Consider the following 25,742-nt stretch of genomic DNA (forward strand, 5'->3'; position numbering starts at 1 on the left):
TTAAAAAAATATTATATATATATTTGAAAAAAAAATACGTTGATATAAAAAAAACAAATTCATATTGGCCGACTTGTTGCATTTGCATACATGTCGACAGAACAAACCACAGCCGTTGCCACAATCGTTATAAACGACAACTGCCGTCACCACAAATTTTAGTTTTTCGCGGCACGATTCGTTGCAGTCTCCGACTGTTGCACTCCACCGCCACAGCCTTTGCAGCCACGACCGAAACAACCACCACTTCGCCATCGTTTAGCCACTAAACCATCGCTGTTGTCCAATGCTTCCATCTAAAGTCGGCAACCATCCAACCTGACGCCACAATAAGCCGACCACCACTAGAATCATTGCTACAACAATTGCCCTGTCCGCCGCTCTGTCCACAATATCACCGCACGGTTGCCACAACAGTATTCTCCACCGCTTGTTCCATCCTCCGTCCATCCACTGACCACGACATTGTTCGAACCTGATAGCCCTCTGTAGCTTGGTCCCCCGTTACCATCTAACTTCCCTGCCCACGTCCACGTCTAACATTTGCTTGACCACTGTTAGTTTGGCCTCCTGCGGGTTTTGATTGTCCAAACTTCTCCGCTGTCGTCGTTCCCCACTGCGTTGGCCACACCCTCGTGCTTTGTATGGTCCCAACTGTTCACGTCCTGTTCTCCCCTCTGTTGTGTTTCCCTATATCACTGCATTCTCCACTCCACAATCATTCGCCCGTGCTTGCCTTTCGGTCAATACCCGGTAGCGGCATCAACCGTGCTGCCTATGCCATGAACCCACATCAATGTGCCATCCGCTGTCTCTTAGAATGTCCTTCATCGCAACCTGCAACTTCAGTGGTCCACTGTCACCATCTACCAAAATATCTATTCGTCCGCAACTGTCACTTGAACTAACAACTGCCATTCAACCTCCATTTCTAGAAGTCCTTATTGCCTTAAATCGTGCTGGTTGAAAGAATAATCACTAAAGAAAATAATAAATTTAATTCTATTTGACCGTAGGGATTATATCACCATAAAAATTAATAATAATAATCAATTTCCATAGAACCTATAGGTGGTACGTCATAGCCCATTGAATCGATAAAGTGATACGACACAACTCTTGAAGGATTGAAGGAAATCGTTGTTTGAGGGAATATACAATTCGCTAGAACTTAGTTACTTATCACATAAAAAGTAATTAAGTGGATAAAACAACTCAACGCTTAAAAGAGTATTAAAACAAACAGAGGAAAAGTGAATTTAATATATATATATATATATTTTTTTTTTTTTTTACTTTTATTGTTGGTAAAAAAAAAGTATTATTACAAGATTTAAAAGGTCATTTTAAACCCTTTGATCAAAGTATCATTTTACAAAAATAAAGTCAATCACTAAAGGTAACAAAAAAAAGAAAAAAGAGAGAAAGGAAAAAAGATGATTTCCACAAAGAATAACGATTTCTTTGCAATATGTCCTTTTTGTTCAGAAGGATACCCTAATTGTCAAGAATCATTCAGAAATCAAAACGTTGTTTGCACAAAATGTTACAAAACTTTTGCCTTAGTTGAACTTCTAAGTGATACAGAAAAACAATCATTACCAAGAAATATGAGACAATTAATGGCAAGATATAAGGAAATGAAGAAAACATAATCCACATTGCAAGTTGAAAGCCCATCATCACTCCTACCAAATGATGTAATCCAGTGTACCAAGAAATTGAAGCTAGAAGATCAAAAGAATGGAAAAATATCCAAACTTCAGCGAAACAAGAAAGCATTACAACATGAACATAAAAATCTTGTGGATATGCATTACAAAGAAATAATGGAAAAGGATGAAGAAATCTCTTGCCTCAAGGACCACGTCGAAAAATTACTTGCACAAGTGAAGAAGACTAAGGTCACAAAGAAAGAACTCAAGAAGCACTTATCAGAACAAGAAGATGAAACTTTACGTTTAAAGAACCTTAATAAAAATTTATTAGAACAAATCAGAGATCTAAAAGATGAAAAACTTAAAAGTCAAAACAGTGAAAATAAGGTTGATGAATCAGAAACCAAAGAGGTTTTACGTCTAAGGAATCATAACCAAAACCTCCTTACACAAATAAAGAAGCTTAAATGTGATAAGACGTCACTTAAAGACAAGTTAGAGCAACTTACTCAAGAAGTATCAAAGTCTCTAGACGTAACAGTCCAGGTTGAAGATAAGGAAGTTAATATCGAACCAGTCAATAGCAGAACTCAAGAAGAGGATCAATTAGTGGAAGAAAAAACACATTCACATGTTACAATCCAGATGATGAAAATTCCAAACGAAGATTATGTACCTAACTCAAAAATCGTAGTACCAGAAGGAAATCAAAAAATTTCCACACACCTAATAAGGGAAAGTCAAACCAAAAAGGTTCCCTATCGACATCTGAATCATGAGAGTAGACAACTCAACCAAGCTATGTATTAGGACCATTCAGACCAGAAACAACAAACTGATGTTCCAGAGAATAGTGATGTAACCTCAATCCAGTCCTATGATGACAAGTCGTTACAAAATTCCAGTGATCAGAATATTCCACAGAAGATTAATCTAGGATGGTCTGATCCCTTCTCAGTGCGACAATTTTGTTTGTCACTTAGAAGATCATATCAACTTGTATCGACGAAGATGACTGTTTTGAGACGAAAAGGCATTCGAAACCGAAAAAGAGATCAAGCCTTTTTCATTGACAAGCTTTGAGGACGAAGGCAATGTTATGAATAAATATATAGGAAATAATGTAAAATAATGTAAATGATAACAATCATAAATAATGACTAGTTAATTAGTAATTAGGTTGAAGAGTCAGACATGACTCTCCATGAAGAGACACCTGCTTGGTATATAAGCAAGCCTCTCACTCTCATTGTATCATCATTTTTATTCATATATTATATAATATTTATATCCTCAATGGATAACTTCATATTCCAAGTCTTCTGGAGTAATTAACTTGAAGAAGGAACTTTGTTCTCTTCATCACCATACTTAAATCAATGCTTCCACTTGCTGATATGAAGCCCTAGCCTTACGTACTATACATCCTTTCTAGATTTTTCTCTAAAAAAAATGCCCTGTTTTAGATCACCCTCTTGAGTGCTGAAGATAGAATATTCCAAAAACAAACTTGATGCCTTGTTCAACATGCTTTTTATGACCACAGGATGGTCAAAATAGATGATAAGAAAGGGTATCTCCACTATGCTAAAATTAAGAAAAATAAAGCTCTTTAAAATTGAGCCCAAGTTGGATGGCATAAAGCGCTCCTGGCTGGAAATAAAATGAGTCACATTCCAATATTGTTAAATTACCAATCATGACAGAAACCAAAAATGACATGTGAAGGAGTCTTGGAAATTAGTATCAACTCTCACTTCCTCTTAGAAATGTTGAAATTTCTAAGTCTAACACGTCATAAATTATTCCTGCATTATCTAGTTAATTTCACTTGCTTATTCCTTAACAAGTTACTTAACCATATAAATACTGAAAATAAACACAAATGCAATCTCAACTCATCTACAAATCATCAACTGAAATAACAGACAAACACACAAGGGACACTGTTATTTTTGGACAATCATCCCCAGAAAAACCCAACTTTGAAAAACTGGTGCAGCAATTCTGAGGGTTTTATTATTAAGCAATTTTCTTGAGTACAACTAGGGTGCCAAACTGGCTCACCCAACAGAGATATCTATCTGCCAGTAATACCTCTCTTCAGAAGCAGATATCCAGCAAGTCTGCTCCACGAAAATCCTTCCAACGCTTCTCTAAGGCTCTACGTAGCTCTGAAACCCCCTGCGTCAACGCTCTATTGCTCTGCGCTGGCTCTCTAGCCTTCTGCGTCACCCACGTAGGCCCTGCTAGTCTCTGCGCAATCTCTCTAGCCCTCTGCATGGTTCCTGCTGGATCTGCGTAGCCTACTCAATCACTGTGCTGGCCCTCTAGTACTATCTTTGCCTCTCTGCTATGCACTCACTGCCCCTCGCTGCAACTCAGATCACTTGTTCGAATTTTCTCAGCGAACCCCGCTCTAGAAAAACGAACTGATTGATCAATCTTGGTGTATTTCCAACTGACCCTCAAGCCTCCTCTTATACTTTTCCTGTTGAGTCTTCAACGACCGAGATTAAGTCCCTAATCAACGACCAAGATTAAATTTGGCTTGATCCATGTCATTTAGAACTTTCTCACCCAGTTTTATATTAATATCCAATAATAGTTTAATTTTCCTAAGTTTAGACTTAGGAACTCCATTAAAAATATTATTTATTTTAATCTCTCTAACCGGGTGGAATTTCCCCAAACCATTTCTGGGTTTTGGAGATCTCATGTGCCTTAGCCTCTCCACCAATTTTCATGGCTAGAGCACATCCGATGCTACAACAAATCAACAAGAAACAGTCAAACACTACCCAAAATCAGTGCCTCCAATAGGTGAATAATAGATCATGTGACAAGTATCAATCAAGGCACTCCTTTCCTATATGAAAAATAGCATGCATAACAATTCAAAAAGGCTGACAAGATTGGATGATGTGCCCTCCTTCAGCCTCTTTTTGATTATTCTCTTAATGATGTAGCATGTGCTTTCTTCACTTCCTTGAATGGGACTTCCTTAGCTGTTTTTGGTGTGCCTTCTGTCTTCTATAAACAGCATGAGGGCACTGCTCCATCCTTAGGTGGAAACAACAATAAATAGTACCCTGTCCTTCTAAAAATGACACCCAGTGTTTGCTAGATTAACCTCCAATATGAAGAGTTTTCTTCCATCGTTAATCTCATGATCTCATTCGTCAATGCTCTCACACGGTGCATCATTCATGGATGTAAGTCTTCATACTTCTGCCATACATGAATCTCTTTCCTAACCATGGGTAACGATTCTTCCTTGGATTTGTTTTAATATTCATTTTGTTAGTCAGGGAGAAGCACATATCCAGCTACACATGTAGTCATTCAGAAATACCACAACAAAGACCTGCTAGGATATTGGAATAGCTGTTATCTTGAACATAAAACCTCCTGGCTCTTGACCCTATACAATCCTTCACTAGATTCCTGCTGTTAAAAGTGTATTGACATACTGTTTAATCCGCGTGGTCTTCCAAACTCCCATGTTATAACAGCTGCAAGCAACACCTATAAATGCTGTATATGGTTGAAGCTATCTGAAAGATCACCTGCATGATACAAATCTGAACTCCTGCCCAACAAGAAATTTGCCCAATTTCAGTGTGAAGTGGCTTGATTTACCACCTTTTATGGGCAAGATAACTATGCATTTGTCGAATACCTGGAAGACTGAACCCCCTTGTTGGAGATTTTGAAGAATAGGACCAATCCCTCCAAAAGGTTGCAGAGAAATTTGGTGACACTTTTCGTACTTTCTTTTGTGTTATTTTCACTTTCATCTCTTTATCTTTTAGGTTTAGGTGTTACCTTGGCACTTCCACATTATGTTTGTCACTAGTTATATTTGTAGTCCCATTGGCCTATTATTTTGGTCACCTGTGGACATTCATAAAATTATCTTAACTTTATCTTATCTATGGGTCCATTGGTCAGCTAATACAAAATTTTTGTTGATTTTCAGGTGAGCAACAAAACCCAAATGATGATGAATCTCAAGAAAGAAACTTAACACTTAAAGATCATCTCAAACAAGGAAAAGTTCTAGGATCTGCCAACTGTTCAACCAAAGATGATGATGAAAACAAACAGAGATTTTCAACTTTGTCAAATGGAAGAAATGAAGAAAGCTCTTCTAGCTGTCATGCTGAACAAAATCAAGAACGAAGATATAACCATTCCAGTTGGTCTAGTGAAAAAAATCAAGTAAGAAGATGGAAGTCTTCAAGTAATGAAGAACCCAGAAATCAATTTGGGGATGAGAGACTACAGAAGAATCCTTCCAGAAAAGGGATTAAGGCTGTTATGGTTGCCTCCACAAAGTTACGCAATTCAATGAAGAAGAAACACCACAGAGCAGTTGATAGCGGACTTATTATTGAAGATATACGTGATCCAAAAGAAGATGAGATTGTTCAGTTATTTCGGAAGTTCCTTTTGGAAGAGAATCTACTTCCAGAGAAGTATGATGATTACCATAATCTCTTACGGTGAGGTTTATCTGGAAAAAATATGCTCTTACATCATTAAATTGATTTCTTTGCTAGATCATTTCATGCCAATTACTATAATATTTGTTTGTCTAGGTTGAAGATTGTGATTTCTAGTCTATAGTTTATGAAAAATTCGCGATCTTTTACAATGTTCCGTCACGGAGTTGTCAAGTTTGGCATGCTGTTATTGTTCTTAAAAAGGGTTATAACATTCAAGAATCCAAAGAGTGCCAACTTTCTATGTTTCTATTTTGGTGATGCTCTTACTTGGTGATGCTTGCCACTTTTGGACATCTCATGAACTATGATGCTATCAACATGTGTAAAGGACTCCACATATTTGTGATTAAATGTTTTGAATTTTACATTTGTGATTTCAAGTTTATCGTTTCTGATCTACTTCTATTGGAACGGGAAAATAGGGTTGGGTATCCTAAATGGTAAGGCTTTGGAAACGGCACATTGAAAATTTCAGGGTATGTGGGAATGGTACGTACATACTAGATATTTATTTTCTCAAGTTTTAGAAGATTCAGAGAAAAAAATGATGATTAGGAGATTAAACCTATATTTAATATACATATAATATAAATGTATTGATGGTTAATACCATAATTTTAATATACTAGTATTACATTAATTTATTACTAAATTATTATTCATATATATATATATATATTGCAAAAAGACGTTTTGTATATATATGTAAAACTATATACATCAACATCTAGAATCAAACGAAAAAAATAGAAGGGAATTTTTAATTTACATCATATCATCTTCCATAGGGTGACTAAAATAGCTATAAAATCAGAATAAGAAGTTGGATCTAATAATTTGGCATCTCTAATCAGCAATGCCCTTTTTGCTAGGAGCTGCATACATACCCCGGCTTTTCATATTTGACATAAGTTGTCTAATAACTAATTTCATTATAAAAAACAAAAACTTGCAATGGACTTTTGAAAGGATATAGTATATACAAAGCAAAAAATTTCAAATAGTGGCAGAAACTAGCTAAGAATCCCAGGTCACCATTGTTGAATCATTGAACAAAACTAATCGCCAGTGCAAATGTGCCTGCACGATGTTTGGCAATTGGGATTCAACTTGAGCCCCGTTACCCTTCATGTCAGCAGGGCACATACAGATTTTTTAAGCATTTTTTACCACAATTGTAAACCCAAGGTCACAAGTCAAAAGCCTTGTAACAATCATGTGAGGCCCTGTATTAGGTGTCCCAGACTTGTTTGTTCAGACCGTGGTCAGTGCCTTGAAGTTTATCTCTAGTTCCTTTTGTCATGTGTAGGATTGGAGGGCCTTAGATAGGCTTACTTGAGGATTGATTGTTTTAGAGGAGCTTGTATTTGTAGGGATGATCATCGGTGTATGGGCTAGTCTAGCCCGTGTTAAGGTGCACCTATTTCTTACCAAATGGTTATGTGTCCGTAAAGTCTGTAGGTGGCCTTGGCTTTGGTGCAATATCCCTCCTACAATTCTCATGCATGACAACCTCACATAGACACCTTTTCACAGTTCCTAAGTAGTTAACATTTCCCCATGCAAAGTGGTCTTAGAAGTCAAATAGTCAACTTGGTCTCAATTTGTTCAACTTGATGAGAGGGTTGCATGCCATGTAAATTTTTTCCAAAGAGTGAAGGTAGTGGCAAATTATTGTTAAAATTGGCAACTAGGGTCAAATTCCACCTTAAGACAACTCATATGATGGAGATGATTATTATATTGGATTCCTCTTTTCGAGAGGTCCAATTTTGATATAAATATCATCTCATTCTAACAAGCAGAAATGGAATTTTGAATTTATTCTCTCTCATGCATAAATTGTCAAGGTTGGCCTCAGTGAAATGTAGGCTCATGAAGCCCCCAATAGATGTGTCTCTTCACCCTCGACGAAGTGTATAAGTAGGAGTGACCTCTCTCCTCATTTGGGATATCACTCATCTCATCACATATCTCTCTCTCTCCTCTCTTGATTGTTTTGTACAGCTTGGAGGTAGCCTCTTCCTAACTTCGCATGTGTGATAGGAGGACGAATTTCTGGGATTGTCTGTTGGCTGAATTTCAGTAAAACGGATCAGCATTGACCAGGGCTCTTTTGACCAACATTGACTGTGTTTTCTTGGGCATAAATTCGTTTTTGGAGGCCGCATTTATTGGCACAAATATCGAGGAGTTTGGGGTAGTTTGACAAGGGTTGACTTCAGCGTTGACTTTGGATTTGACTACAGAAATTACAATAGTGTTTTCTCTCCTTTTATTGGGTTGACCGAACTATTTTGGGCTGACTTTGACTCTCTTGGAAGGCTGAATTAACTCACTATTGACTGAGCTGCTTGGAGGACATTTTGGTGTTGCTTTGACCAATGTTGACTTTTTGGTTAGGGCTGCAGTTGACTGCTAATTTTGACAGGACTTTTTTGGGCAAGTTAATTTGATATTTGTACTCTCTCTTCGCTGAACTATTGAATAATAATAAGAAGATTTGATCAATGTTGGGTAGGATCCTTGAGGAGCCCACCTCTCGGATCAATTCCTTGCTACATGAGCCCAGATCAAAAGTAGCAAGATGGACCAGTGTTAGTTGGTGCAGAAGAGTGCCAGAGTGATAGTTGCAGTGGCTAGAGCCTAGAAGTGCCAGAGACTGAGCAATGCAGAGCAGAGTTGGCAGTAGTGCAGTTGCCACAGAGCAGAGTTCAACAACAGCGAAGAGGCTTCAGAGGATCATCGAAGAGACTAGTAGCAGTCAGACTCTAGCAACGAGATACATCATATTGAATTCTTGTTCAGTAATTTGGGATGCTTTTCTGTTGCAGATGCAGTAACAACAATAGTTGTAGAAGATTGCAGTGCAGATGTAGTGTTGGCAGTGGCAGTGCCAGCAACAACACGAATGCAAAATTTGAGAGGGAGTTGCAGTATGGATGCAGTGTTGGTAGTGGTAGTGTCAAAAATAGTACAAATGCAACATTTGCGTGGTAGTTGGTGGGTAGATGTTAGACATCAGTAGCTCAAAAGGAGATGTTTTAGAGTCAAAGTGATGCTTCAGTAGGTTGCATTACTAGAGCAAATTCCTCGCTAAGAGGGAGTGTTGATTTCTGGTAGCATCGGATATGTTGTCTCAAAAATTGCAAGGAGGCTTAAACACATGCATTCTCCAAAACCCAGAAATTGTTTTGGGAAATTCCACCTGGAGACAATTTATTAAAATAATTAATTATTTTTAATGGGTTTTGTTGACCCTGTTGCCTACACCTACCTACAAGTCAGTGAGAAAAGCCTTCAGCCCCACAAGGTGTGGTTGGTGGCAGGGAACTCAGAGAACAAGCTGTCACACTAATCCTGACTCTTTCCGTTTGAGCTATCTCCTAGGTTAGCTAAGGGCGGTGGTCCCTAATGAAAAGTTAATTTAAAAAAGATGTGAATTTCTAGAAGAATTGTTAGAGTTAAATAGATTCTCTTTAAGATTTATAAGCAAAAAATTGATATGAGCAATAACCATCATAAGATAAGAATGAAGTACATAAACAACCAGTGCCTTGCAAGTATTTGCTCTTTAAAAAATGAAATTGTATTTTGCTTAAAATGAAGTGAAATGTTTTCAAATGGAAAGCCAAAATAACCCTGAAAAGTGAAACACTAAATTGTTAGCACAAGATATTATAAATGCTTTCAAGATGAATAAGTCTACAAATCAAAGCATGGAAACTATTTTGCTCAAACGGATACGAAAATAACTCAAATGTTAGACCAATATGACAACAAAATATGTTACAAAAATAATCTACAAGAGGCTAGGCCAAAGAGTATGAACAAGCTCTCCTCTTTGACTAGACATGACTTAGCTCTTTGAAATAGCCCGATATTGATAAATGAAATACAATATGTAAAAATAATTTTTTTCAAGTTTGATATTTTGATGCAAGAAATAAAAGCTTTAAGAAACTTGAAAGAATCCCTGCAAGACACAAATAAGATATAGATGAGACTTTGGAATTCAAAACATACTGGTTTTCCTTGAATATTTTTCAAGAATGGGTTGATTCCTCTGAGAATTTCCCCTCACGATTGAAAATCTTGACCAAATAATGATTCATCTGCAAAATTTCACCACAAATTATTAAATCGACATGAAACTAAATAAGTGCAGTGGACAAAATTCCTAGAGATACATCTATTATCCACTAGAAGATTTCTTTTTCTAACACAAATAATTAATTCTTATGCTAATATGAGATAGCTGCATACCAACATAACTTGAAACAAGCATGAAAGAAATAAGGACATGAGGAAATAAATAGAAGCATAACAAGAAGTCAAGAATTTACCATATATGCAAGGAGAAAAACACCATCATGCTTTACCCCAAAGATTGTTGTATTATATTGCAAGTAGTGAATAAAATCCCGCAGAGTCTCCTCAAGCACAATATCTCGTATTACATGATACAATATGAGAGCCCATGGCTCTATTTTATAGAGTTGGGAGCAAATCCCAATGAAGAATGATAATGACAAATGGCATTGGAGCCGATTCCAATGTAAAAGTGATAAAACAAATGGCATGAGGTGACGATCCCAAAGAGAAATTCGAATTTGTTGAATGGAGCTCCAATGTTGAGTGTAAAAATCGAATTCTGGCAAGTGGACATCATTTTCTTCTTCCCTTATGTGCTAAATTCAAATTTTATGATAGAATGACAAGTGTATATGTGTGGTAACCCATGTGGGGACAATTTCCCACAAAAATATCCACCAAATATTCTCTCAAATCCTCCCAAATGTGCATTAACTTCACAAATTCGAATTTCCAAGTAAGCATCGTTCTCCTTTAATGCCAAAAATTCGATTTTATTTGAGCACATGTCGTTTCCTTGATTTTAGGAGTCCACATCACCCTAGGACTTTATTCTAACTCCCCCATAATTTTCCACCTCATTTCCACAACATTTAGCATGTGTGGATATTTATTTTTCTCCATTATTTTAATTTCGGGCTTAATTAATTGCTATATTTCCCACCAAACTTAGGAAATGTGGGTTTTGAGGGTTAAAAACACATTTCTAACACCTCAAAGTGTGTCATAGTAGAAAGTGGATGGTGAGAGGTGTAAATTTCATTACTCATACCCCATACAACTTCTCTAGACTACACTTATTACAATTTAAATACAATTTTATTTGCAATTTTTGACCTGTTGAAAATCTATAAAATTAAAAAATGACTACCTAGACCTAACCAAATTCCACGATTTTTTTTGTGTGATCGAGTATGGTAATAAACATCGACTTTAGACACTAAGATGTGTTGGGGGCTCAACCTTCAAACCGTCACCCCAACTTTGGGGTAAAAAGTGAGTGAAAAAACCCATAAAATTATCCGCCTTTGAAAAAGAAGGGATAATTAACCAAATAAAAAAACACTCCAAGGTGTACTCATTTGTTGATTGAGTCCCAACATCCTAGGCCTGTTACAAACTCAAAACTCATCATTACTAGTATCACTTATTACAATTCCCCGTAGGGTGTGGAATCTAGGTATAAGAAAGATGATGAGAAGATAGAAGTAAAGTTAAAAAACTTTGTTTACTGATGATATCTGATGGTACAAGTGTCGTTTGGATCATCCTTGGGCATGGAGTCATATAATCATCAGGGGCCATTCTAGTGGTCAACATTTGGCTCCATATTGGGATGCACGCTAGATACAACGTGATAGTGTGAAAGAACCTGGAATCTGCATCCATTGACAAAAGACATATATCAGGAGTATCCATTCAAAAATATCATCAAGTACATAAATGAAGCAATGGAAATTTATTCTAAAAGCATAAATGACAATTTATTCTTGAAATAAAACTAATTAAACAAAAATGACAAGGGATAATTTTAGAAATATGATACAAAAAGATGTCCCATAGCATCGGATGTCCTCAATGAAGTTCATGTCGAGAACCTGCTTACTTTCGGGCAGATCCATGGGTGGTTTTTCTGATTTGCCCTGTCCAATTTTGAATATTTGAGGACTTTGATCAATCCCAACACTGTGTTGTACATGACCATCAGATTTACCAAATCCTTTCTACTTTTTTCTTTTTTTCTTAATAGATTTTGATGTCGATGTTAAGGTGATCAAAGTAGACATTTTTGCCCGATCTTGAAGATGCTCAGATGGAAAAGTCGAAGTATCCAAGACTTTTTGACTTGCCTTTGTCCATTTTGTTTATGCTCTGACATGGGTGATGGATCAATCTCATAAATATAAACTTGACTCCCCTCAGTTTCCTTTTTATCCAAATCTCCATCAATTAACCATTTTTCAATGGAGTAAATGACCTCCTCATAATGAGATGAAGATTGCTTTAGTGGATCGGGAGATGTATGATTTGTTTCTTTGTTCTTTTCCCATTCGTCATTTAACCTAAGCTGAAATTTTTGTACCTGTAATCTTTCCATTTCATCCAACCTATTTTGAAAAGTGATTTGATTAGCCTTCATAACACTTATTTCCTTGACATGATTCATTTTCATGGTGTTGATTAATTGCACTTGTTTTTCTTCCATGGAAAGCAACTTGTTTTGAATAGAGGTCATCTGATTAGAATGATTGACTTCCATGGCCTTTATTGCTTGTGCATGATTTACCTCCATGGTCTTAATGAGTTGAACTTGGTTGAGTTGCATATCCTTAATCATTTGGGTCAACCCCTTGATGAGATGCTTATCATTCTTATTTGCTTTCGCTTTGATCATTCTTTCATCTCCATATTTTTCTTCAAAGGCACCAATGATTGATTCTAGAGAATCAAAACTGTTAGCAGGTAATTCTATGAACCAATCCATTACATTTCCATCTAATGAAAAGATGAAAAGTCTCATTTTAACATCCTCACGGTTAATATCATGGCACCATTTGTTCACACAAAGGTGGAAATTCCTAAGGTGAGTTTTAGTGCTAATGGCATTGTCACCTAGAAAACTAGGCAACTCTTCAATAGCCTCAATGGTTTCATTTGGAATGAAATTCAGATAGCTTGAAATGTTAGTAAAATCACAAGGTGCAAACAAATCATTCATGATGTCATGCTCACTTGACCCTGTAAAGAGCAAATATATACCAGAGAGAGGCTCTTGTCCAAGATTAACAAGAAATCTACAAGGAGCAAGTTTCAAGTAGAAATCCTTGCAGAAAATGAAATAAGTGGAGTCGCCACTTGAACAGACTCTAACTCTAAAATCCAACATGAAAAAACCAGAAGTTAGTCGTATTTCCCAGGTACAATAAGACTTATCCCCGGCAGTGACACCAAAGATGTTGACCTTGCCGCCTACACTTGTGTACAAGTCAGTGAGAAAAGCCTTCAACCCCACAAGGTGTGGTTGGTGGCAGGGAATTCAGAGAAGGGGCTGTCACACTAATCTCGTCTCTCTCCGTTTGAGTTATCTCCTAGGTTAGCTAAGGGGGGTGGTCCCTAATGAAAAGTTAATTTAAAAAGGATGCGAGTTTCTAGGAGAATTGTTAGAATTAAATAGATTATCTCTTTAAGATTTATAAGCAAAAAATTGATATGAGCAATAACCATCATAAGATAAGCATGAAATACATAAACAACCAATGTCTTCCAAGTATTTTCTCTTTAAGAAATGAAATTGTATTTTGCTTAAAATGAAGTGAAATGATTTCAAATGGAAAGCCAAAATAACCTTGAAAAGTGAAACACTAAATTGTTAGCACAAGATATTATAAATGCTTTCAAGATGAATAAGTCTACAAATCAAAGCATGGAAATTATCTTGCTCAAAAGGATACGAAAATAACTCAAATGTTAGACCAAGATGACAACAAAGTATGTTACAAAAATAATCTACAAGAGGCTAGGCCAAAGAGTATGAGCAAACTCTCCTCTTTGACTAGCCATGACTTAACTCTTTGAAATAGCCAGATATTGATAAATGAAGTACAATACGTAAAAAATATTTTTTCCAAGTTTGATATTTTGATGCAAGAAATAAAAGCTTTAAGAAACTTGAAAGAATTCCTGCAAGACACAAATAAGATATAGATGAGACTTTGGAATTCGAAACATGTGGGTTCTTGAATATTTTTCAGGAATGGGTTGATTCCTCCGAGAATTTCCCCTCACGACTGAAAATCTTGACCAAATAATGGTTCATCTACAAAACTTCACCACAAATCATTAAATCGACATGAAAGTGGAAAGAATTCCTAGAGATACATCTATTATCCACTAGAAGATTCTTTTCCTAAAACAAATAATTAATTCTTATGCTAATATGAGATAGCTGCATACTAACATAACTTGAAACAAGCATGAAAGAAATGATGACATGAGGAAATAAATATAAGCATAACAAGTCAAGAATTTACCACACATGCAAGGAGAAGAACACCATCATGCTTTACCCCAAAGACTATTCTATTATATTGCAAGTAGTGAATACAATCCCGCAGAGTCTCCTCAAGCACAATAGCTTGTATTACATGATACAATATGAGAGCCCAGGGCTATATTATACAGAGAGTTGGGAGCAAATCCCAATGAGAAATGACAACGATAAATGGCATTGGAGCCAATCCCAATGTAGAAGTGATAAAACAAGTGGCAGGATGTGACAATGCCAAAGAGAAATTCGAATTTGTTGAATGGAGCTCCAATGCCAAGTGTAAAAATCAAATTCTGGCAAGTGGATATCATTTTCTTCTTCCCTTATGTGACAAATTTGACTTTTATGATAGAATGACAAGTGTATATGGGTGGTAACCCTTGTGGAGACAATTTCCCACAAAAATTTCCACCAAATATTCTCCAAAATCCTCCCAAATGTGCATTAACTTCACAAATTCGAATTTCCAAGTAAGCAACTTTCATCTTTTATGCCAGAAATTCGATTTTATTTGAGCACATGCCATTTCCTTGATTTTATGAGTCCACATCACCTTGGGACTTCATTTTAACTCCCCCATAATTTTCCACTTCATTTCCACAACATTTAGCATGTGTGGATATTATTTTCTCCATTATTTTAATTTCTGGCTTCATTAATTGCCAGATTTCCCAGTAAACTTAGGAAAAGTGGGTTTTGAGGGTTAAAAACACATTTCTAACACCTCAAAGTGTATCATAGTAGAAAGTTGAGAGTGAGAGGTGTAAATTTCATTACTCATACCCATACAACTTCTCTAGACTACACTTATTACAATTTTGCAATTTTTGACCTGCGGGAAATCTAAAAAATAAAAAATTGACTACCTAGACTTAACCAAATTCCACGGTTTTTTTGTGTGATCTAGTATGGTAATATACATCGACTCTAGACACTAAAATGTATTAGGGGCTCAACCTTCAACTATCACCCCGGCTTTGGGGTAAAAAGTGAGTGAAAAAACCCTGAAAATTATCCGCCTCTGAAAAAGAAGGGATAATTAAACAGATAAAAAAAAACACTCCAAAGTGTATTCGTTTGCTGATCAAGTGCCAACATCCTAGGCTTGTTACAGACTCAAAACTCATCATTACTAATATCACTTATTACAATTCCCCGTAGGGTAAGAAAGATTATGAGAAGATATAAGCAGAGTTAAAAAACTTCGTTGACCGATGATATCTGATGGTACAAGTGTCCTCTAGATCATCCTTGGCCATGGAGTCTTCATATAATCATCAAGTGCCACTCCAGTGGTCAACATTTGGCTCCATACGGGGATGCATGTTAGATACAACGGGATAGTGTACAAGAACCTGGAATCTGCATCCATCGACAAAAGACATATATCAACAGTATCCATTCAAAATATCATCAAGTACATAAATGAAGCAATGGAAATTTATTCTAAAAGCATAAATGACAATTTATTCTTGAAATAAAACTAATTAAACAAAAATGACAAGGGATAAGGTTAGAAATATGATACAAAAAGATGTCCCATAGCATCAGATGTCCTCAATGAAGTTCATGCTGAGAACCTGCTTACTTCGAGCAGATCCATGGGTGGTTTTTCTGATGTGCCCTGTCCAATTCTGAATATTTGAGGACTTTGATCAATCCCAACATTGTGTTGTACATGACCATCATATTTACCAAATCCTTTTCGCTTTTTTCTTTTTTTCTTAATAGATTGTGATGTTGATGTTAAGGTGATCAAAGTAGACCTTTCTACCCGATCTTGAAGATGCTCAGATGGAAAATTCGAAGTATCCAAGATATTTTTGACCAGCCTTTGTCCATTTTGTTTCTGCTCTGACATGGGTGATGGATCAATCTCATAAGTATAAACTTGATTCCCCTCAGTTTCCTTGCTATCCAAATCTCCATCAATTAACCATTTTTCAATGGAGTAAATGACCTCCTCATAATGAGATGAAGATTGCTTCAGTGGATCGGGATATTTATGATTTGTTTCTTTGTTCTTTTCCCATTCGTCATTTAACCTAAGTTGGCATCTTTGTACCGTAATCTTTCCATTTTATCCAACCTATTCTGAAAAGTGACCTGATTAGCCTTCATAACACTTATTTCCTTGACCTGATTCATTTCCACGGTGTTGATTAATTGCACTTGTTTTTCTTCCATGGCGAGCAACCTGTTTTGAATAGAGGTCATTTGATTAGAATGATTGACTTCCATGGCCTTTATTGCTTGTGCATGATTTACCTCCATGGCCTTTATTGCTTGTGCATGATTTACCTCCATGGCCTTAATGAGTTGAACTTGGCCGAGTTGCATATCCATAATCATTTGAGTCAACCCCTTGATGAGATGCTTATCATTCTTATTTGCTTTCGCTTTGATCATTCTTCATCTCCATATTTTTCTTCAAAGGCGTCAATGGTTGATTCTAGAGAATCAAAACTCTTAGCAGGTAATTCTATGAACCAATCCATTGCATTTCCATCTAACGAAAAGATGAAAAGCCTCATTTTAACATCCTCATGGTTAATCTCATGGCACCATTTGCTTACACAAAGGTGGAAATTCCTAAGGTGAGTTTTAGTGCTAATGGCATTGTCACCTAGAAAACTAGGCAACTCTTCAATAGCCTCAATGGCTTCATCTGGAATGAAATTTGGATAGCTTGAAATGTTCGTAAAATCACAAGGTGCAAACAAATCATTCATGATGTCATGCTCACTTGACCCTGTAAAGAGCAAATGGATACCAGAGAGAGGCTCTTGCCAAGATTAACAAGAAATCTACAAGAAGCAAGCTTCAAGTAGAAATCCTTGTAGAAAATGAAATAAGTGGAGTCGCCACTTGAACAAGAATCTAACTCTAAAATCCAACATGCAAAAATCAAAAGTTAGTCGTATTTCCCAGGTACAAGAAGACTTGTCCTCGGCAACGACGCCAAAGATCTTGACCCTGTCGCCTATACCTACCTACAATTCAGTGAGAAAAGTCTTCAACCCCACAGGGTGTGGTTGTTGGCAGGGAACTTAGAGAACGGATTGTCACAGTAATCTTGACTCTCTCCGTTTGAGTTATCTCCTAGGTTAGCTAAGGGGGGTGGTCCCTAATGAAAAGTTAATTTAAAAAAGGATGCGAGTTTCTAGGAGAATTGTTAGAATTAAATAGATTATCTGTTTAAGATTTATAGGCAAAAGTTGATATGAGCAATAACCATCATAAGATGAACATGAAATACAAAAACAACCAGTGTCTTCCAAGTATTTGCTCTTTAAGAAATGAAATTGTATCTTGCTTAAAATGAAGTGAAATGATTTCAAATGGCAAGCCAAAATAACCCTGAAAAGTGAAACACTAAATTGTTAGCACAAGATATTATAAATGCTTTCAAGATGAATAAGTCTACAAATCAAAGCATGGAAATTATCTTGCCCAAAAGGATACGAAAATAACTCAGATGTTAGACCAAGATGACAACAAAGTATGTTACAAAAATAATCTATAAGAAGCTAGGCCAAAGAGTATGAACAAGCTCTCCTCTTTGACTAGCCATGACTTAGCTCTTTGAAATAGCCAGATATTGATAAATGGAATACAATACATATTTTTTTTTTCCAAGTTTGATATTTTGATGCAAGAAATAAAAGCTTTAAGAAACTTGAAAGAATCCCTGCAAGACACAAATAAGATATAGATGAGACTTTGTATTTCAAAACATGCGGGTTCTCCTTGAATATTTTTCAGTAATGGGTTGATTACTCCGAGAATTTCCTGTCATGATTGAAAAACTTGACCAAATAATGATTCATCTACAAAACTTCACCACAAATTATTAAATCAACATGAAATTAAATAAGTGTAGTGGAAATAATTCCTAGAGATACATCTATTATCCACTAGAAGATTTCTTTTCCTAAACCAAATCATTAATTCTTATGCTAATATGAGATAGCTGCATACTAACATAACTTGAAACAAGCATGAAAGAAATAATGACACGAGGAAATAAATAGAAGCATAAGAACACCATCATGCTTTACCCCAAAGACTCTTGTATTGTATTGCAAGTAGTGAATACAATCCTGCAGAGTCTTCTCAAGCACAATAACTCGTTTACATGATACAATATGAGAGTCCATGGCTCTATTATATAGAGAGTTGGGAGCAAATCCCAATGAAGAATGACAATGACAAATGGCATTGGAGCCAATCCCAATGTAAAAATGATAAAACAAGGGGCATGAGGTGACAATCCCAAAGAGAAATTTGAATTTGTTGAATGGAGCTCCAATGCCAAGTGTAAAAATAGAATTCTAGCAAGTGGACATCATTTTCTTCTTCCTTTATGTGCCAAATTCAAATTTTATGATAGAATGATAAGTGTATATGGGTGGTAACCCATGTGGGCACAATTTCCCACAAAAAGGTCCACCAAATATTCTCGCAAATCCTTCCAAATGTGCATTAGCTTCACAAATTCGAATTTCCAAAAGTAGCGTTCTCCTTTAGTGCCAGAAATTCGATTTTATTTGAGCACATGTCCTTTCCTTGATTTAAGAGTCCACATCACCTTGGGACTTCACTTTAACTCCCCCATAATTTTCCACCTCATTTCCACAACATTTAACATGTGTGGATATTTATTTTTCTCCATTATTTCAATTCCTGGCTCAATTAACTGCTAGATTTCCCACTAAACTTAGGACAAGTGGGTTTTGAGGGTTAAAAACACATTTCTAACACCTCAAAGTGTGTCATAGTAGAAAGTTGAGGGTGAGAGGTGTAAATTTCATTACTCATACCCCATACAACTTCTCTAGACTACACTTATTACATATAAATACAATTTTATTCGCAATTTTTGACCTGCTAGAAATCTAAAAAATTAAAAATGACTACCTAGATTTAACCAAATTCCACGAAATTTTTTGTGTGATCTAGTATGGTAATATATATTGATTCTAGACACTAAGATTTGTTACGGGCTCAACCTTCAAACCGTCACCCTTGCTTTGGGGTAAAAAGAGAGTGAAAAAACTCAGAAAATTATCTGCCTTTGAAAAAGAAGGGATAATTAACCAAATAAAAAAAAACACTCCTAGGTGTACTTGTTTGCTGATCGAGTCCCAACATCCTAGGCCTGTTACATACTCAAAACTCATCATTATTAGTATCACTTATTACAATTCCCTGTAGGGTGTGGAATTTTGGTACAAGAAAGATGATGAGAAGATAGAAGTAGAGTTAAATAAGTCCATTGATTGATGATATCTGATGCTACAAGTGTCCTCTAGATCATCCTTGGGCATGGCGTCTTCATATAATCATTAGGTGCCACACTAGTGGTCAACAGGTCGCTAAGTCTAAACCTAGGAAATTAAAATAATTAATGGGTATTAATCTAAAGTGTGTTGATTTGGGTAGCATCGGATGTGCTCTAGCCACAAAAATTGGTGAAGAGGCTAAAGTACATGAGATCTCCAATGCCCAGAAATGGTTTGGGCAGATTCTAAACAGTTTGGGAGATATTAAAATAATTAATATTTTTAATGGAGTCCCTAAGTCTAAACTTAGGGAAAATAAAATATTAATGTGAATTAATATAAAACAGTGTTAGAAGGGTTCAAAAGTCATGGATCAAGCCAGAGTTAATCTTAGCCGTTGATTAGGGACTTAATCTCGGATGTTGAATTGTCAACAAGAAAAGTATAAGAGGAGGCTTGAGGGTCACTTGGAGAACACACCGAGTTGATCAAAATTTCGATTTTCTGGGGCAGGGTTTGCTGAGGAAGTCGAAAGAGTGATCAAAGTTGCAATTGAGAGGTAGTGAATAAAGAAGCAAAGAGTCAAAGAGGGTACTGTGGGAATCAGCGCAGAAGCCGGGAGAGAGGGACGCAGAGCTAGCTAGAGGCCACACAAAGCTAGCTAGGGCTCACGCAGAGACAGCCAGGGGTTGCGCAGTGCCAAAGAGAGCTAGCATGGGTGATGCAGGAGCTCTAGAGGTTGATGCAGTGTCTCTAGAAGTTGACGCAGGGGTTATTGGGATGACGCTGGGCTAGGAAGGGCTGATGCAGTCCTTAGAGGCAGACGCTAGGAGTTTTCGTTAGGTAGATTGGAGCTGAGAGTTGTGGGATTCTGTATCTGGGGTTTTAGCCGGAAGATTTGTCTCTGACTGTGAGGTACTACTGCCAAGATTATTCTCTGTTGGGTGAGTCAGTTTTGGCACCCAGATTATATTCTGAAACTGCTTAATAATTAAAACCTTCAGATAGCTGCACCGGTTTTCCTGCATTGGGTTTTTCCTGGGACATTGGTCCAAAAACAACGGTGTCACTTGTGTGGTTGTTTTGTTTCCTTCAATTGATGATCTATAAGGTGTTGAACATGTATTTGTATTTATTTTCAGTCTTTACATGGTAAATAACTTGTTAATTAATCAAAATAAGTAGTAGAAATAAATAAGAAAAGTACATGAAGGGTTTCTAACAGTTAGGCTTAGAAATTGCAACAGAACAACGTTCAAAGACTCGCATGATTATATTGTGCGGCATGGCTCCAATACCACTGAAGCAACAAAACCTGTAGGCTTGTTGACTTAAATGTTAAAAATACACAAGAGGTATTTTGTAATAATAATCTATAATATAAAAATGAACAAGTGATGAATGTAACAACGAGGACCAACATATATATACCTAAGCAGGTGTCCTTTCCTGACTTGACATGTCTTTTAGCATGCCTTTTTACTTAACTTATTGACTATTTAACATAATCAAAATTTGATTATTTATTATTTACATTATTTATATTCATTTTATTTTAGGCAATTTATATTCGTAACATCATCTCCTTGTTAGACATTATTTCACCCAGATCTTGAAGTTGATCCCTTATTTCAGATATCCTCATAAAGTATGAGGCTATTCATTTTTCTTTTGATATCCTTTAGCTTGTAGAGTTCTTGCCTTAGAGAGATAACTTCTCCTGCAGTGCTTACAGAAAACAACTCTTCCAATTGTCATATATTTCTTTTGAGGTGTCGAGTTTAGATACATATGGAATGAGGGGATCCTTGATGGATTCTATGAGGATCCTTTGAGCCCTCACTTCCCCTTTCATAAACTTTGCAAGTGCTTGAGCATCTTCTTTCGATGGTTCAGTGATAGATCCTTTGACATGATCCATAACTTCATTTTCAATGAGATTCAGATCTATCCTCTTCTTCCATTCAAGATAGTTTGAAGCCCCAACCAATTTGTTGCTTTCCTTGCAAAAATACATTTTGACAAATTCAAACATAGCTATACTTGTGAAGATGCTTCTTTCACTTGCTGCCTCCTTGAATTTGATGATAATATAGATGATAGAGAACTTCTCCTTGATGAAGATAGATCTCTTCAAGAGTGATCCTTGACTCCACAAAGAAGGAGATCACTTTAGATCCTTTGATGGTGATGTCCTTGATGATGATCAATGATGACTTCTTGATGATGTCTTGATGCTTCTGGGATGATTTTCTTCAATGGTAAGGACCTTTCTTCTACGAGAGGGAGATCGCCTTAGAATTTTTGAAGATAATGACAATGTCCTTGATCTTGCTTCTCTAGGATGAATAGTCTTCAAGAAACTTTGATTTGTAAGTTCTTCAACTTGAGCAGTGTCTTTGTGGTCTTTTGAGGATCCCAAGACTTCTTCTGGTGTAGACTTCCACTTCGATCTAGGGTTTTGACACTTCTTTGTAGATATTGACTTCACTTTGATATCCTTCGAGATTTGATCCTTGAGTGATTATGTCTCTTGATGAGATGCCCTTTACTTGATTTGTCACCTTAGCTCTGATACCGTGATGAGAAATCTAGGGCATAGCAATTAGGTTATTTCTTTTATGATAACTGCTTGTGAATGCTTTTTACTTCTTTATATTAGGATCTTCTATTTAGTTAGAAACTTAGATTATTATAGTGATCTTCTTCATCAAACAACTACCAAAGCGAAAACAATAAAGAGATAAGAGACACAGAATGTGTGCGATCAACTAGGGCCAAAACCTCTCCAACTTGAGAGGAAAACCCAAGCGAATTCTTCTTCTATAGAGACTTCAATTGACGAATACTAAGACCAAGACCCTTGACCTATTTTCCTCTCCAAGACAAAGTCTCAAGACCTCTTAGTTTAACCTCTTCTTCCTTGAGTCAATGATGGTCAAACTGCTTGCTTCTCCCTCCTTCTCGGCTATCCTTTAGATCTCGGCTCTTGGATCGGACTTGCAACCCTCAGCCTCTTGAGAACCCTAGTTGCAGTATGTGTGATGGATGTTGACCACTTTTTGCACCTTGTTACCACTTCGATTGGATGGAAGGACTTCCTTCTACACATTGGCTTGATGAATGCAATGTCTTCTCTCTTGATTCAGCTTCTAGAGTGACCTTTACTAGCCTCGACCCTTCTTTGCAGCAGACAGTACTAGATTCTCGCACATGTGGAGGTGTTAGCCGTGTTGACCCTGTCGCCTACACCTACCTACAAGTCAGTGAGAAAAGCCTTCAACCCCACAAGGTGTGGTTGGTGGCAGGGAACTCAGAGAAGGGGTTGTCACACTAATCCCAAGTCTCTTTGTTTGAGCTATCTCCTAGGTTAGCTAAGGGGGGTGGTCCCTAATGAAAAGTTAAGTTAAAAGATGTGAGTTTCTAGGAGAGTGTTATATTGAAAATGAATTACTTTTAAGGATTTATGAACAAATATGAAGTGAGCAACTTGAAATAACAATGCCAACCATTGATATGACAAAAACCATAAAACCAGTACCATAAAGGAATTTGCTCAACAATTTAAAGATATATTTTCTCAAAGTAAAATGCAATGCTCTCAAAAGAGAAAGTAAAGTAACACTAAAATGTAAACAAAAATTGTTAGCACAAGATATGTAAGATACAAAATGTTTTCGAGATAATACTCTTTATAAATCAAAACATGTGAAACATATCTTGCCAAAACCCAAAAATTAGTAATTAACTTGGAAATGTAAAAGAAATGAAGTGCTAAACCAAGACATCAATATGAAATTAGATTTGAAGCATGAAAAGAAAGCACTTGTTTGAAAAGATTACAATACTTGTTTTTGGAATAAACTTTGCATATGAAAACTCAAACCATAAAGAGACAAGTAAAGTAAATGTAATGGAAAGTGCTTTTGGTTAATTTTATTAATTATCTCTACAACATGATTACAATTTAACTCTTCAATCTTCAAACATTACCCTCACCCAAAGATATGGATTTCACAGTGAGGAGTCAATAGAGGAGTAGAGGATCCCTAAAATGTCTACTTCAACCAACTTATGTTGAGGTGCAATTTTAATGAATCTAGGGGCCTTCCTATACTAAAATGCCTAGATGAAGTGCAAGTTGTGTTAATTCTCCAAATTAAAGTGATTCTACATGCAAATGCTTCAAAAAAATTGATTTGCAACGCTTGAAAATGAAATAGTATTCAACATAAATTACAATTATAACTTCAATTGGAGGAATAAAATTAGCTTACAAGTGTTGCATGTGTCTCATCAATGAATTAAAATGATACAAATAATTTGCTTGAAAGTAAAATTTGTTTCAAATAGACAATGACAATAAATTGCTCCAATATTCAAGATAACAAAATAGCATAAAAATGAAGCATGTATTCAAGTGCTCATGAAACAATTTACCAAGGTAACTGGAAACAAATCAAAGTTTGTTAAGAATATAAAATGGTTGCATGTGAAGGATGAATTGCCCAAAGTGTAAGCTTGTGGCTCCAAGCAACAATAAGATAGAGAATGCAAAGCTCAAATGAAATTGCAACAAACTTTAACTTAAAAATGAAATGTGATAGTGAAGTTGTGTTAATTTTCAATTAAAGCATGCAAGTGAATGAAGTGTGAAAGCTTAAGCGATGCAAATGTCAATCCATCCAAGAAAAGTCTCCCTCTAAATGGGGAGATAGGATACCATGGGAGAAATCCCAAGCTCCCACAAACAAATTAGATCTTTTATTAATATTACAATGAGAAGAGGGCCCTTCAAAGTCTTCAACTAAACGTCAAGGAGAGTCCTTACAATAATTGCTTGAAACTTGGACATTAGACCTCCTTTCTTGAGAAAGTAGTGACTAGATCTCACAAAATTTATGTAAGGAAAACAAGGTGTGAGTTTCCTCCAAATGCCCACGGCTTAGAGAGGAAAATGGGCAACCCTTTAGTGAACTCGACTTGGCCAAAATAAGCCTCAAAAGGGCTCACGACATCCTTGGAAATCAAACCCCCAACATTTGCCAAAGGTCCTGCAAACACTTGTTAGATGTTGCAAGAGGTTGCTCTTCAAAATCTGCCACACAAGAGTTAGCAAACAATCTAAACAATGACTGCAAAATAAGTTAAGTATTAGTGAAAAAATCAACAAGATAAAATGTATATGTACAATTATAATTTACAAAAGGCTAAGCTAAAGAGTGAGAGTAAACTCTCGTCTTTGCTTAGCCATTTTCAAGTTCTTATATAACAAATGAAAGAAATGAAGTACAACATTTTTTAAAAGAGATTTAAATTTAGAAGTGCTCGGCTTGTGTACAAGCTATGTGCCAAACCCCTGCAAAACCACTTTGTAAGATAAGACTATGAAGGCTCAAAGAACAAATGAGAGCTCTTTTCCAAATGTATCAAGAGTGGGTTGATCTCTCTAAAGACTTCCCCTCACGCTTGATTCTATGATCCCAACAAAATGTTCTCTCTACAAAACTTCAATCAAGAATTAGTTCCATATAGATTTAACAATAAACAATGATAAGAAACTTTAGAGATTTATTTAAAACCAACTAGAGCATTCTATACCTAGAGCATACTTCTAAATCAAATGTCAATGCAAGATAGCTCTACATTAACAAATCTAAAAGAGCATATGAAAACAAATTAGATCAAAGCATGAGTAAAAGGAATTATACCAATGATCAACAATTCATCACACTCTCAAACGAAGAACACCTCATGAATGAAACCCCAAAGTCTTTATTGAACCCTCCATTCATTTCCTCCATTGTAACCCTTCCTAACCATCCAAAAACCTTCTATTGCACCTCATTCCCATTATAACTCTTTA

The 25,742-nt window shown here is 36.3% G+C and overlaps 1 protein-coding gene across 1 annotated transcript in view; it reads left to right on the forward strand.

Annotated features, from left to right (window-relative positions):
- The window catches only part of LOC149242240 (phosphatidylinositol/phosphatidylcholine transfer protein SFH11-like), a 234,023-nt gene that overhangs the window by 37,810 nt on the left and 170,471 nt on the right, over positions 1 to 25,742 (forward strand). Inside the window, exon 3 of the mRNA XM_089370797.1 lies at positions 5,641 to 6,166. Within this exon, the coding sequence (XP_089226923.1) occupies positions 5,641 to 6,166 (526 nt within the window). The remainder of the gene's footprint in view (positions 1 to 5,640; positions 6,167 to 25,742) is intronic.

Source organism: Pinus tabuliformis, chromosome 8 (assembly GCF_031772625.1).
Source record: "Pinus tabuliformis cultivar Carrire ecotype Pingquan chromosome 8, CPIR1, whole genome shotgun sequence".
NCBI lineage: Eukaryota > Viridiplantae > Streptophyta > Pinopsida > Pinales > Pinaceae > Pinus > Pinus tabuliformis.